The following is a 15,899-nucleotide window of genomic DNA, read 5'->3' on the forward strand; positions in this document are numbered from 1 at the left end:
TCTCTGTAAACCATCAGTGATGCCTGTGTGGCACACACACACACACACACACACACACAAACCCTGAGAGAGAGAGAGAGAGAGAGAGAGAGAGAGAGAGAGAGAGAGTCACATAACCAGCAATCTTTCGATTTAGGTATATTTGTTGTTACTACATTCACCCACTAACAAGACACACCATTAAAACAGTTGCTGGTATCCAGTAACTTTCTTCATCGGCAAGTGTTTCTCTAAACAGGTTCCCACCTGTGACAATCTAGAAACAGTCTCACAGGTGGAGAAAACATTCATTTTTCTAGATAGTTGTAAAAGGCACATTTATCTAGGTATGATGTGCCTGTCATTTCTAGGAGACGGGGTCTCGCCGCTGACTTCTGGCACTCAGGGTAATAAAACCCTCTGTCCCCTCTTCCAAGGCATTTCCCGAGCAGTCGGTACAGATGTATCCAATATCCAATGCAAAGTGGTTGCCCTGAAATCCTAAATCCTATATACAAAAGTCATACTAAAGTATACTCAACAAGATGTATATATGTATATATGTATGTGTATGTATACGTATATGTACATATATACATATACATACATATATATGAAGATATAATAATCAAAAGGAGGTTACCTATTTGAGAGGGACTGAGGGAGACACAGGAGGGGTCAGAGAAGCAACAAGAAAGGGGGAAGTAATCTTATTATATTTTAATTAAAATTTTAAAATAAAATTTAAAGATACATTTGTTTAAATAGCTATAATTAATGAAGCTTGTATCTCAAGTATGTATAAAAGCATCTATTTAAAAACAAGGTTGGGTGTGGTGCGCTATGCCTATGTCTATAGTCCTGGCACTTGGAAGGCTGAGTCAGGAGGATCACAGTGAGTTAGAGAAGAGCTTGCTTCACAGAGTGCGTATAGGCCAGCTTGACCTGCACAACACCACACAGTGTCAGATGTTAACAAAATAAATGTAGAAATATAACCAGAAAGCAAAATCTTTTGTTTAAAAGAGGGATTTATTTTATTTTTGGTTATATGTATAATGCCAATGTGTCTATGTGTGAGGACGTATATCTGAGTGCCGGTGCCTGCAGAGGCCAGGAGGGATGCTGGCTCCCCTGCAGCGAGAGTTGCAGGGAGTTTTGAGCCCTTCTAACGTGGGTGATGGGAACAGAACTCAACCATCTCTCCAGCCCTGCAAATTCTCAGTACCATAGAGGAGAGGCTTCCCAAAGGAGGGTCCTGGGTATGGATCCTCAGAGGCATCCACTGACTCCCAGGCAGTGCTGTGCACCACCACCCCCCTCCCAGAGGAAGATGCTACTCAAGCAGGCAGCTCGCCTGCTGCCCGTAAAGTAGCCAAGGCCCCCAAAGGACCACCGAAAAGTAGGAAGGAGCTGTGGATAAAGAAGAGGTGAAGAAAAGAAAGATGGAAAATCGTTGGAATCAGACGGCTAAACATTTGGGCTATCTGGCACACCGGGAGACGTGAATTACAGTTTCCCGGCCCCCAGTGAAAACACTCAGGTTAGTTCACCAGAGTCTCTTGTTTACAGCGAGGATCCAGGCTCTTGTGTCACTGGGTAGCAGCAGACATTGCTTTGCGCCTTGTGGTGAGTGTTTCAATCACAGGCTTTTGCTCTGCGCACCTGTACTTCAAAGCTCATATCTTAGCTTTCTCATGACACAAGAATGTTTTGTTCAGCTGGTCAGTGATAGTGCACACCTTTAATCCCAGCACTTGGGAGGCAGAGGCAGGCAGATTTCTGAGTTGGAGGCCAGCCTGGTCTACAAAGTGAGTTCCAGGACAGCCAGGGCTACACAGAGAAACCCTGTCTTGAAAAACAAAAACAAATACAAAAAACCAAACAACAACAGAGTGTTTTGTTCAACTTTGTACTGTGTATCGTACTACATTTCAGGTTTACTAATTACACTCATGGATTTCTCTTGCAGGTTTCCTTCTTATGACAGTTTCCTGAATTCACTACCTTAAAGGGGATTTTTTTTTTCTTTTAAGTCATCTAGAAACGTGAGCCAAGATAATAGTAGGCCTGCAACAGGTTTATAATAGGTGGTCCAGAGCAGTCTCTATCGGGAAGTCACTGTGTAGACAGAACACAGTAAAACAACAGGGAAATGAATTTTTATTTTTATTTGTGTAGCTTCATGTCCTTCTGATTTTTTGTTGATGTGAAGTAAGCTTTGAACTTTCTATATATAAATCTTTTGTTGTTTTGTAAACACTGTAATCTCTGAACTAGATCTTCCTTGGACTAGGTCTCCCCTTTGAAGGTGGAAAATCAACCTGATACCAATCTCCACGACCTGTGCATTTCTGATGTCTGGAAGGAAGTTTTCTCTTGGTAGTCATACGTGTTCTGTTTCGTTTGCAGTAGCTCGGTTTGATCTGCTGTATCAAATTCTGCTGTGCTTCAACTACATGCATGGGAGGGGGGAAGGATGGCTCAGCTTTTCTGCAGAGTAATCCAGCTCAGCAAAAAATAGCCTTTAACTCTGGGTTTGGTGATCTTTGTGTTAGGAGAAGGGCAGTGCTTTAAGATTTGTGGATGGATAGCTCTGACTTGCTTGCTTTAGGCTTGTGGATGCCTCTGACTTGATTGCTTTAGGCTTGGTAGATGGTACTGCCTCTGTTACAACTCATGTGTGCTGTGAAAACACAGACAAGATGGAGACAAGAGAGAGTGATTTTGTTTCTTTATGGAAATGTCGTTATTTTAAGTTTTTAAAATAGATTTTGTTTCTTAGAGCAGATATAGGTTCAAAGTAAAATTGGTCAGAAGGTACAGAGGATTCCCTTCCACACATTCTCTGACTTCTCTACATCGCTGTCACCCATCTGAAGTGCAGAGCAGAAAGCACGCTCTCACTTGGCACCCGGCAGCTTCTCCGCCAGTGCCTTGACCTTGAGAACATTCTAGCTCCCAGAACTGTGAAAAATAACCATGTACTCTTTGGTTTAGAGTACTGAATCATTACTACTGTGTGAGCAGCTGGAATCCACTGAGCATTTGCCCTGATAACCCTCTGTGTACCCTCTGCTAACGCCCCACCTGCTGTAGGCTTTAAGAATTACGTATTTTTCTTCTGTCTGTTTTTCCTTTGCTAGAACACCATGCAGTTGGACTCCTACATTATGTAGCATTTTCACACAGACTTCTTTCACGCCATAGGACCCATTAAGCTTCTTCCATGTCCCTTCATAGCCTGCTAACTCACTGTTTTAGCATTTCTAATACCCTCTTGAACGGCCATACCACAGTTATTGGTCCACTCACTTCAAGAGTACCTTGGTTGCTTGCACATGTTGTAAATTTTGAAGACGGCTCCTTTAAGCATTGGTTTTGTTTGTCATTTAATGTGAGCATGTTTCCAAAATCCTTTGGATAAATGCTAAGAAGCACTACTAACATATGCAGGTGTAGTTTTGTGAGAAACCACCTACAGTCCCATTTTGAGTTCTCCTCAGTAATGAACAAGATCATCTCACTTCATGCCCTCACCAATGTTTGGGATTTTCGGTGTTTTAAAATTTGACTGTTTCGATGGTGTGCGGTTGATTTCATTTGCAGTTCCCTGGTGACATGTGATGCTGTGTATCTGCCCCCATATCTGTTTGCCATCTGTATATCGTCCTTAGTAAGGCATTTTCTCCAGTTATACCACTTTAAAGGGGCAGTCTGTTCCCCTACTGTTGAATTTTGAGTTATTTGTATATTCTATTTGCGTATCATTCGCTTGGTTTTTTCCCCTCAAGTATTTTCTCCTACTCGTCTTATTCTCCTGTTGGTGTCTTTTGCAGAGCATATACTTCTTCTTTAAAAGGATCATTGCTGATCCAATTTATTTAATAGATGTTGCCTTACTCAAACTCTCAATTCCTTATGTAGCTGTGCTGGCACACACCTTTAACCCAGCACTTGAAAGGCAAAAGAAAGCAGAGCTCTGTGAGTTTGAGGCCAGGCTAGTTACATATCAAGTTCCAGGCAACCAAGCCTATATAGTTAAGCTCTGTCTCAAAAATAAATACATACATACATACATACATACATACATAAATGGAAAGAAAGGAAGAAACGAAAAAGAAGATAAGAAGCAAGGGAAGAAAGAAATGAAAGAAAGAAAGAAAGAAAGAAAGAAAGAAAGAAAGAAAGAAAGAAAGAAAGAAAGAAAGAAAGAAAGAAAATAGAAAGGTATCCAACTAACTAATGTCCCTTGTGTGAATTTATCCCTTGTGTGAATTTATCCCTTGTGTGAATTTATCCCTTGTGTGAATTTATCCCTTGTGTGAATTTATCCCTTGTGTGACTTCATTCATCGTCCGTTGCTCTAACAGGAATGCCTGACACTGGATAATTTATAAAGGAAAGAGATACATTTGGTTCAGGTTCCAAAAGTCCAGACACATGCTACCAGCATCTGTTTGGCTTCGAGTGAACACTTTATACTGCTTCAGTGTGTGAGAAAACAGAAGGGAAGGGGGGCATGCACAAAGGAGAAGGAACAGGGACAAACTTTCCAATAAGGAAACATATCTACTCATAAAGCCTACCTCCCCATGGGCCAAACGCCTCTCAGCAGGCCTAGGCTGGCAGCACACGGACCTTGGAGGACCATGGACAAAGCAGCCTCTTGCCTCTGCCCTTCCCCATTCACACAGTTCTTGCTATGCATATATATTTGTCCCAATAATCCCAAGTCTCCACCGGTTCCAGAATCAGTTTCAAAATCCCTTGTGTCATCTGAGACAAGACATCAAGGCAAATGTCTGTCAAGTCTGAGGCTGTAAAGTCAAGATGAGTGTCACCTCTGAGAAGGAAAAGCAGGACAGCCTTAGGGTAGACACTCTTGTGCCCAATGGGAAGAGTGGACCACCCAACGGATTAGATGTGACATCTTAAAACTGGAGAATCATCTTTCTCTCCGAATACAGGGCAGAGGGCAGGCTCCCAAGACTGCAGGAAGCTCTGCTCCCACAGTTTCTTGGGGCTCGATTAGCATGGCTGCTCTCAGTGGGGCAGAGGTATCTCACAGCTCTGTAAGTAGCTTGTCGTGTTAGGAACCACAACTACAGGGCTGGAGAGATGGCTCAGTAGGAAGAGCCGACTGCTCTTCCAAAGGTAGTGAGTTCATATCCCAGCAACCACATGGAGGATCACAACTATCCATAATGAGATCTGATGCTTTCTACTGGGGTGTCTGAAGACACTACAGTGTACTTACATATAATAAATAAATAAATTTTTTAAAAAAGGAATCACAGCTATAGCCCACGCCCACCCCCAGACACTGACCTGTCACAGGGTCTACCAACTCCTAAGCTGGCAGGTTCCCCCACGAAGCTCCCAGATAGCCCTTCTGAAGTTTGAGTGGAGAGCTCCACACCTTCATAGTCCCTGCTTTCCTCTTCCCTGCTGGGTGGGTACTGCCACTGAGTGGGTATTGTGAGCATTTGCTTACTGTGCCCTTCGCAGTGGCCGGTTGTGGCAGTGGCCGGTTGTGGCAGTGGCCGGTTGTGGCAGTGGCCGGCAGTAGCAGGCACAGCTGGACACACCTGAGACTCAGCATGCTGCCCAGGCTTTACTGATTGGGTGCTTTGGGTATATGAACAGAGACACACCTGGATACACTGGAGCCACAGCTGGTTGTGGCTGTGCAGAGCCACCACAGTGGGATGCCAGAAGCAGAATCCTTGGGCCAGCAGAGTGATAAAGAAGACCCTGCAGCCAGTCCTCCTGGGACCACTCTGCCCTGCTAGGGTTCTGAACTTCAATGAGAGAGGCAGACTCTAAGATTTCTGAAATAGCTTCGGGGCCTTTCACCATCATGGCTCTGAAGAGTAAGACCTGCCTCTCAATCAGAAGCTTGGCCATAAGCTTAGTGATACCTGCTGACCACGCCTTTTTAACTTTTTAACTCTGTCATGACCAGGCGACTACCTATGACTTCCGGGGTTGGTGCTCCTTTCCCAGCACTCACTTGGACTGACATTCCCTGTAGTCACGTGTTGCCATAGTAACCGTCTATTAATTGTTCTTCATCCATTTCCTTTCACTATAACAAAATGCCCGAAGCAGAGTAACTCATGTTTGTTGTGCCTCAGACCGTTTTGGCACTTATTAGATCCAGACGTTTTGGATGTTGTTACATCCAAAAACATGTCAGCTTCTGATGGGGGATCATGAGACAAATGAGGACACTAGCCCATCCCATGAGAAAATCAGTCTGTCCCTGAGGGCTCAACTCCTGTGACTCCAACGCCTCCTATGAGGCGCCCAGTTCCCACTGTGGTAACACTGACGAATTCAGTTTCTAACAGGTGAACTTTTAGGGAACCCACCCAAAACATAGAAGAATTGGTCCATTTTGTGTAGTGTGTCGAACTGTGCAGATGACTGTAGCATACTTGATAATCCTTTCAATGCATGGACTCCATTGGGACCCTCCCTTCAATTCTGAATATTCGTGCTGCATTGCTTTCCTTAGTTTGGTAGAGGCTTATTAACTTTACTCATGAACATAGTGGAGCATGTGTCCTTATTGCATGCTGGGGAATCCTCTGGGTATATGCCCAGGAGTGGTATAGCAGGGTCCTCAGGAAGTGTCATGCTCAGTTTTCTGAGGAACTGCCAGACTGATTTCCAAAGTGGTTGCACCATCTTGCAATCCTACCAGCAGTGGAGGAGTGTTCCTCTTTCTCCACATCCTCGCCAACACCTGCTGTCTCCTGAGTTTTTGACCTTAGCCATTCTGACTGGTGTGAGGTGAAATCTCAGGGTTGTTTTGATTTGCATTTCCCTAATGATTAATGATGTTGGACATTTCTTAAGGTGTTTCTCAGCTCTCCGAAGTTCTTCATGTGAAAATTCTTTTTTAGCTCCATACCCCACTTTTTAATGGGGTTATTTGGTTCTCTGGGTTCTACTTTCTTGAGTTCTTTGTATATATTAGATATTAGCCCTCTGTCGGATTTAGGGTTGGTGAAGATCCTTTCCCAGTCTGTTGGTTGACATTTTGTCCTTTTGATGGTGTCCTTTGCCTTACAGAAACTTTGTAGTTTTATGAGGTCCCATTTGTCAATTCTTGATCTTAGAGCATAAGCTATTGGTGTTCTATTCAGGAACTTTTCCCCCTGTGCCCATGCCCTCAAGGGTCTTCCCCAGTTTCTTTTCGATTAGTTTCAGTGTGTCAGGTTTTATGTGGAGGTCCTTGAGCCATTTGGAGTTGAGCTTGGTACAAGGAGATAAGAATGGATCAATTCACATTCTTCTGCATGCTGACCTCCAATTGAACCAGCACCATTTGTTGAAAAGACTATCTTTTTCCACTGGATGCTTTCAGCTTCTTTGTCGAAGACCAAGTGACCATAGGTGTGTTGGTTCATTTCTGTGTCTTCAATCCTATTCCATTGATCCGCTTGCCTGATATTGTAACAATACCATGCAGTTTTTATCACTATTGCTCTGTAGTAAAGTTTAAAGTCTGGGATACTGAATCCCCCTGAAGTTCTTTTACTGTTGAGAATAGTTTTAGCTATCCTGGGTTTTTTGTTATTCCAGATGAATTTGAGAATTGCTCTTTCTAGCTCTATGAAGAACTGGGTTGGGATTTTTATGGGGATAGCATTGAATCTGTAGATTGCCTTTGGCAAGATGGCCATTTTAACTATATTAATCCTGCCAATCCACGAGCATGGAAGATTTTTCCATTTTCTGAGATCTTCTTCAATTTCCTTCTTTAGAGATCTGAAGTTCTTGTCATATAGGTCTTTCACTTGTTTGGTTAGAGTCACCCCAAGATACTTTATGCTGTTTGTAGCTATTATAGCAGCCCTATTTGTAGTAGCCAGAAGCTGGAAAGAACCTAGGTGTCCTTCAATGGAGGAATGGATACAAAAAATGTGGTATATTTACACAATGGAGTAGTATTCAGCCATTAGAAACAATGAATTCATGAAATTCTTAGACAAATGGATGGAGCTGGAGAACATCATACTAAGTGAGGTAACCCAGTCTCAAAAGATCAATCATGGTATGCACTCACTGATAAGTGGATATTAGCCTAGAAACTTTTAATACCCAGGACATAATCCACAAATTAAATGATGTCCAAAAAGAATGGAGGAGTGGCCCCTGGTTCTGGAAAGACTCAGTGCAAGAGTATAGGGGAACTCAAGCAAGCCAGTAAGAAACATCCCTCCATGGCCTCTGCATCAGCTCCTGCTTCCTGACCTGCTTGAGTTCCAGTCCTGACTTCCTTTAGTGATGAACTGCAACGTGGAAGTGTAAGCTCAATAAACCCTTTCCTCCCCAACTTGCTTCTTGGTCATGATGTTTGTGCAGGAATAGAAACCCTGACTAAGACAAATTGCTACCAGCATAGTGGTGTATTCCTGTGACAACCTGACCATGATTTGGGGAGGACAGTGGAAGGATTTTGGAACTTTGAGCTAGAAAAGCCATTAGAATATTAAGAGCTTGGTGGGAAGTTCTGTAGGAGCTTGGAAGACAATGTTAAGAACAGTGCAAAAGATGGAGGCCTGGCTTGTGAAATTTCAGAGGGAAGATTAAAAACTCTTACAGTGGCCATGTTTCGATTGTGAAGATTCTGTGGATTTTGTTAGCTGGGGCTGAAGAATCAGCTGGGAGTAACAAGATACCAGAACCACTAAAGCAAACCTTTGTGTTACTAGGACTATTGATGTTGGTTAGCTGGAGCTAAGAAATTAGCAGTGATGAAGAAGAGACCAGCATCACTGAGATGAAATCTTCTTGGAAGTGTTTTCTGAGAGCACAGAGAGTGTGTTCCAGAGATAGCCACAGTTTTATTTTGTGCTGTGGCTGGACTTGGTACTGTGTAAGAGTCACCCAGATGGTACTCTGGTTTTGAAGGCATGAAGGGGTCATGAAGAGCAGCTGAGGCTCTTGGCATAGTGAGAGGCCACGAAAGGTGAAGGTGCAGCCTCAGTTGCAATTGATGGCCCAGGACTTGAAGGGGTCATGCATAGGAGCAGAGGCTTGTCACCCTGATGAGATCCTATGAGCGGCTTTGGTGAAGCCTAATTACAGTGGAAGATAGCAGCGTTTTGGAGATGCCAGTACTATGTGATGACCACCATGAACAGCAGCAGCAGTGGAGTACAAGCAGCTGGAGCATAGAAGACAAGCTGTGTGCTACAAAGGGCAGAGCTGGAGAAGTGACCCAAGCCTTGGAGGAGCCCAGAAGATTGTGAGTTGGATCCCAGACATTGAACCATTGGAGTTTTGAGTTTTGCTTTTGGTTGTGACTGTGCCCTGATATGTTTCCCTCTTGAAGGAAGAAAGTATTTTAGTGGAGCCCACAGTTGAGAGACTTTGAATTTTTAAAAGACTTTGAATTTTAAAGATATTGGACATTTTAAGGTGATTGAACTTTTAATATGTAAAGACTGTGGGACTTTCAAAGTAATTTAGATCTTGGGGATGAATAAGAAAGTAAGGGTTGAGGCTTAATAGTGATGTGTTTGTGTGTCAAGTTGACAAGGGGTCAATTGTTCTGGCTGGTTTTGAGTGTCAACTTGACACAGGCTGGAGTTATCACAGAGAAAGGAGTTTCAGTTGGGGAAGTGCCTCCATGAGATCCAACTGTGAGGCATTTTCTCAATTAGTGATCAGGGGGGAGAGCCCCTTGTGAGTGGTACCATCTCTGGGCTGTATTCTTGGGTTCTATAAGAGAGCAGGCCGAGCAAGCCAGGGGAAGCAAGCCAGTAAGAAACATCCTTCCATGGCCTCTGCATCAGCTCCTGCTTCCTGACCTGCTTGAGTTCCAGTCCTGACTTCTTTAGTGATGAACTGCAACGTGGAAGTGTAAGCTTAAGAAACCCTTTCCTCCCCAACTTGCTTCTTGGTCATGATGTTTGTGCAGGAATAGAAACCCTGACTAAGACACCGCCCTACACCACTTTTTTACCTTTAGTTTGTTTGCTCGTTTGTTTGTTTTAAGACTGAGTCACTTTATGTATCTCTGGGTGTCCTAGAATTGACTGCATTGTACTTTTAACTTCTCCTAGCATATTTTAAGTTTCTGAGATATATGTTTGCCATGTGTACATGTGTATGAATGTGTACATGTGTGCATGTACACACATGCGGGGAAGCCAGCAGTTAATGTTAAGAGTCTCCCACGATTGCTCTCCACTTAAATTTATTGGGGCAAGTTCTCTCAATCAAACCCAGAGCTTGCCAATACTGCTAGTCTATAGCTAGCTTTCTATGCAAGCAAAGGGAAACAACTCCAGGCCCAGCCCTGGCTCAGTGGTTGTGTGTTTCCAATGAAATATAACTGTTAGTTTTGAAACATCACTAAAAGGATAACAATAAGGACTTCTCAGATAATCAGCAGTTTTAAAGTTCATGTTGTATTCTAATAAATTACAAAACAAGCTGGTATCTTCATTTTGTCTCTAGTGCAACCTTAATGTGTTAAAAATGTTTATTCTTTTTTAAAGGAGCTCTTGTAAAGTCATTATTATACACAATTGAATTAATGTCTGCATGGTTAAACAGTACATAAAATAAATATTATACCACAAAAATTCCCCATAATTTTCCATTAGAGAACTACAAAATGTAGAGCCTAATTCCATGCCTTTTCAAATTTTTTAAAATTCATTTTTAAAATTTTGAACATGGGTTCTAGAACTTCAAACCATAGAACCAAAAATCCTGACCCCAGACAGGTTTGTGGAGATGGCGTGGGCTGACGGAAGGCACGTTGTATCACCAGCTTCCCCCACGCTGCTTGGATGTTAACAACACCATCACTGTTTTAATCCAATACCTCCTTGGCCTGTGCTTGGACCTCATTTGTGTATAGATGCTCTTCCAACCTTGTACCTTAACACTGAAGGGCAGAGATTCACTGAATACAAGAATCAAATAATGACTGTCCTTCAGAGCCAAGCATCCCACCTGCAGCTGTGGTGGGGCTCTCTCTATTGTTCTGCCTTCATTTAAGGATAGACTCTAAGATACAATGGTGTCCGATGTGGAATAATTATCCCGACTCTTGGAGAGGACGCTGGGTTGTCCACAGTTGCTGAGAGGCCAAAGCTTGTTTTTCAGGGCAGGCACAAGGCGTGCTGTGTGGTAAAGGGGGTTAGAAAACACACTTAAGAGCTACAGCGACTAAGACCCATTGACTTCCCTCATCAAATCAATCATTTTAAAAATGCTAATGTAAGCAGAATGTGAGACATTAAATATTTTCAAAAGAATATAAACAGGTCTTGCTTAAGTTAACTGAGTTAACTCAGAATACTAGTATCTGAACATACTGTTGCGTGATCACAGATAATCCATATTGTCTCTGACTCAGCCACACACGATATCTTCCTCCCAAGCAGTTACTTTTTGCAGCAGCAGAATAAAGAACCAGGGGGGTCATCTTCTAGTCTGTATTTTCCAGAGTTGGGGAGGTCTTTGCATTCCGCTATAAACTTGCGAAGTTCCGTCTCTGGGAAGCCATCTTGCTGGTAGTGCTACACAGAAGAATGGGAACGTCCTGGTTACCAAGGCCCTCTCCAGACACTTTCCAGACTCAGAGTGGGGCATTTGGCAGTGGGGGGGGGGGATGTCTCCAGCGAGAGCTTGGCACTCCAAGCATTTCCGGGTCGTGCCACTCTGAAGCCACCCAGGCTAGATGGGCCTGGGACTCGGCGGTAGTCCTTCTGTGCTCCGTCCTCCCAGTCTGCCTGTACCCACAGAGCCATGTGGATCTTGTCCGTAACGCTCTCATGGGAAATACTTGGCCAAGATGCATCTTAAATCCTACAGTGTCTGCTCCCAGTCTGCCTATAACCCCATGATTCCCAGACACTGTGAAGGAAGCTCCTTGGGCAAAACTGGTTCAGGCAGACAGAATCCCATGCGATTTAGAACAGCAGAGCCTGGCTGGGATCTAAGCAGTAAGCATTCCTCATCTCCCATAGGTGCTCAGTGAGCATCCCTCATCCCTCATCTCCCACAGGTGCTCAGTGAGCATCCCTCATCCCTCATCTCCCACAGGTGCTCAGTGAGCATCCCTCATCCCTCATCTCCCATAGGTGCTCTCAGTGAGCATCCTTCATCCCTCATTTCCCACAGGTGCTCAGTGAGCATCCTTCATCCCTCATCTCCCACAGGTGCTCAGTGAGCATCCCTCATCCCTCATCTCCCACAGGTGCTCAGTGAGTGTTCCTCTTCCCTCTTCTCCCACAGGTGCTCTCAGTGAGCATCCCTCATCCCTCATCTCCCACAGGTGCTCAGTGAGCATCCCTCATCCCTCATCTCCCACAGGTGCTCAGTGAGTGTTCCTCTTCCCTCTTCTCCCACAGGTGCTCTCAGTGAGCATCCCTCATCCCTCATCTCCCACAGGTGCTCAGTGAGCATCCCTCATCCCTCATCTCCTACAGGTGCTCAGTGAGTGTTCCTCTTCCCTCATCTCCCACAGGTGCTCTCACAGAACTTTGCCTCTCTCAAATGTCATCTACTTTATACACCCAATACCAACTGACAGGTATTAGTCTAATAAGAGATTTTAAAAAATGTACTTGGGGCTGGAGAGATGACTCAGCAGTTAAGGGCACTGATTGCTCTTCTGGAGGTCCTCAGTTCAGATCCCAGCACCCACATGGTGGCTCACAACCATCTGTAATGAGATTTGATGCCCTCTTCTGGAGTGTCTGAAGACAGATACACTGTACTCACATATAACAAACAAATAAATAAATAAATAAATAAATACATCTTTAAAAGAACATGTACTTAATGGTTAAGGATATAGAGTTCAAAGGCTCAGGGATTGCCTGGCAAATGCCAGGCCCTGGGATTGATCCTTAGTACAACTAGCAATGAATAAAAAAGAACACAAATACTGAGAAACAAGACGCTCAACATTCTAGAAATTCCACTTCTCCCTCCCTCTTTTCTTTTCCCAATTATTATAATTTAGTTGTGTGTCTCTACCTCATCAGTGTCCTCAGAACTCAGCTGTGCTGCTGTCACACACTCGTTCTACATGGGCGGTGCCTCCGGCTGCTGACAAACCTACCTTAATTGTTTCGTACGTGTCTGTGATCAGCGCGATGAAAAGGCTCAGAATCATGTATATGAAGAGGCTAATGAATGAGTACAGGTAGACTCGGCTGAACAGCCAGACCAGGTAACTTTTCTGCTGCATTTTCGCAAATGTGGAAAACATGTCATCTCCGTTTATCAGCGAGAATAGGCACTCGGAGACCCTGTTCAGAGAACGGAACTGGGGGAGGGTAGAGAAAAGTTCATTTTCTTCTGTGTTCCTTCATGTGGGAGACTGTCATTCATGACATCACCCTGACCTGGTATGCCAGGTGCCCCTTTCCCAGCAACCAACCCCAGAGAGCCACCAGCCTCTGCTTTGGGGCATACGCCATGTCTGGTCTGCTGCTTTGTCAAGTAGCTCTTGTCATGCCTCTGAGCTGCAGCAACCTGAGCTAGAGCAGAAAGGACGGTTCTGCTCTCTCAGGGCTCTCAGAGTCAAGCGTCCCCTTCCCTCCCCTCCCTCCTCCCCTCCCCCCTTCCCTTCCCTCCCCTTCCCCCTCCCCTCCCAGCCCTTTGTCTCTTTCCCTTCCACAGAAAGAGCCCCTTGAAATGATCTGAAGGCTTCCGCAGAGACACCCAGGATCCAGACGCAAATGGTCCTTCATCTCATCTTGAAGCTCATCCAACTCAAGATAACGTCTAGCAGTCAAGATGGTTCTCACAGCAAACTTTTCAAATATTCCAACAGGTTTTTTTTTTTATAGTTTTACAGATATATATGGGTGAATTTAAATGGACTGAATAACTTCACTGGTGATAAAAGGAACATACTTATCTAATATATTCCAAACAGGATGTCAGGCAATGGAGCAGATTAATAATTCTCACAAGGTGTTCACACTTGACTGATTATAAATAGAGATATACTTGTTATTGGATCTATACGTGGATATAGATATGTTCCATATTTTAAGGCTGAATTAACAGATCAAAGGAGTTCATGTAAGAAGAATAAACACTGCGTTTGATGGCTGCTGGGTGGAGGTAGTCAGAGTTGACCACACTCCACTGGATGGCCCCCCACCTGTGTGGATATGGGCAGCATTAACTACACCCAATGGGTTACAAGAAAAGAGAACATGAAGTTAAGGGGATGTAAGGGAGGATATGGAAGGAGATGGAGTAATAGTGAATAATTTTGAACATGAAAATGATCAAAATATGTGCATGTGTAAAATTCTCAAAGAATAAATAAAAGTATTAATATTTTACAAAGGGTAAAACATCGAATTAGGCGTGTTAGCACACCTGCTATCCCAGCACTTGGGCGATAGAAGCAAGAGGGACCAGGACTTCAAGGTCATCCTTCACTACAGACATGAGTTCAAGGCCAACCTGAACACAAAATTATAAATGAATAAATAATAGTAGTCATAAAAATAGAAGCCACTGGCCTTGTCATATGAGCCTAGTAATGTCAGGAAGTGAGTTGGCTCTCAGTATCTATGGCAGTTTGACTAGGAATGGCCCCCATTCACACAAGTGTCTGAATGATTGGCCATAGGGAGTGGCACTATTAAGAGGTGTGGCCTTGCCGGTTGGTGGTGGTGCACGCCTTTAATCCTAGCACTTGGGAGGCAGAGGCAGATGGATTTCTGAGTTCAAGGCTAGCCTGGTCTACAAAGTGAGTTTAGGACAGCCAGGGCTACACAGAGAGACCCTGTCTCGAAAAAACAAACCAAAAAAAACCCAACAACAACAAAAAAGGAGGTGTGGCCTTGATGGAGGAGGTGTGGCCCTTTGGAGTGGGTGTGGCCCTTTGGAGTGGGTGTGGCCTTATTGGGTGGGTGTGGCCCTATTAGAGTGGGTGTGGCCCTGTTTGTTAAAAGGGTATGACCTTGTTGGAGGAAGTGTGTCACTGTCAGGACAGACTTTGAAGTCTCAGAGGCTCAAGCCCAGGCTCAGTGGTACACAATTCTTGCTGCCTATGGGTATAGAACTCTCAGCTCCTTCTCCAGCACCATGTCTGCCTGCACACTGCCCTGCTTCCCGCCATGACAATAATAGACTGAACCTCTGAAACTGTAAGCCAGTCCCAGTTCAATGTTTTCCTTTGTAAGAGTTGCCATAGTTATGGTATCTCTCCACAGAAACAGAAACCTGACACAGTACCTTCTCATGGTAAGGGCCCAGCACAATCCATCCGCAAAAGCAGTATCCTAGATAGATCATAGCAGCGCAGCAACAGAACCGCATGACGTTGGGCAGCGCAGCCTGAAGGGTCAGAATGAGGAGCTGCGGGAAGAAGAGAGGGTGTTAGGCCCCTCCGCCCTTTAGTCAAAGTGGTGAATAGAATAGTTCAAGTGGACTCTGTGCGATTCCTTACGTTGTACTTCGCAAAGAAACCCAGGTATCGGATAACGCCAAGCCACACGAGCATGGTCGAAGTCCCAAGAAGTATGCTACAAACATCGTAGCTTGTGAGACTCTAGATAGAATAGGAAAAGCTGGTTACATTGCAATATGTCAGTTCGGCAAGAAATAGTAAATAGCTGTATGCCTGGAGCTGTTCTAGGTGTGAAGAATAAAGCAAGGGAGAAATAGCTTGTTTTCATAAAGCTTACACTCTAGTGGGATATATGGAGCAAAAACCAGCGATGGATTAATGCAGCCTTCCGTACTCTCACTGATGGCAAATGCTGAGGAGGAAGGCCACTGGTGTGGGGAGAGGTCAGCAGTGGGTGTGAGCTTGCGATTTGGAATAGGATGAGCAGGGAAAATCTCAATGAATAAGCGACATTCAGGAGGCAAAGACCTGAAGCAAGGACATCAGGAAGAACGGTAGC

General features: G+C 44.2%; 1 protein-coding gene across 4 annotated transcripts in view; it reads right to left on the minus strand.

Annotated features, from left to right (window-relative positions):
• Positions 1-10,392: 10,392 nt before the first annotated feature.
• Mcoln3 (mucolipin TRP cation channel 3) overlaps positions 10,393-15,899 on the minus strand; it is a 38,334-nt gene continuing 32,827 nt past the window's right edge. For 3 of the 4 annotated variants that reach the window (XM_052179005.1, XM_052179003.1, XM_052179004.1), the window contains 4 exons: positions 15,440-15,541; positions 15,226-15,348; positions 13,085-13,291; positions 10,393-11,534 (listed from right to left, as the gene is read on the minus strand). In XM_052179005.1, coding sequence (XP_052034965.1) covers positions 11,400-11,534; positions 13,085-13,291; positions 15,226-15,348; positions 15,440-15,541 — 567 coding nt within the window. In that variant the 3' untranslated portion in view covers positions 10,393-11,399. The remainder of the gene's footprint in view (positions 11,535-13,084; positions 13,292-15,225; positions 15,349-15,439; positions 15,542-15,899) is intronic. The other variant, XM_052179007.1, reaches the window with a different exon arrangement.

The sequence above is a fragment of the Apodemus sylvaticus genome, chromosome 4 (assembly GCF_947179515.1).
Source record: "Apodemus sylvaticus chromosome 4, mApoSyl1.1, whole genome shotgun sequence".
Lineage (NCBI taxonomy): Eukaryota > Metazoa > Chordata > Mammalia > Rodentia > Muridae > Apodemus > Apodemus sylvaticus.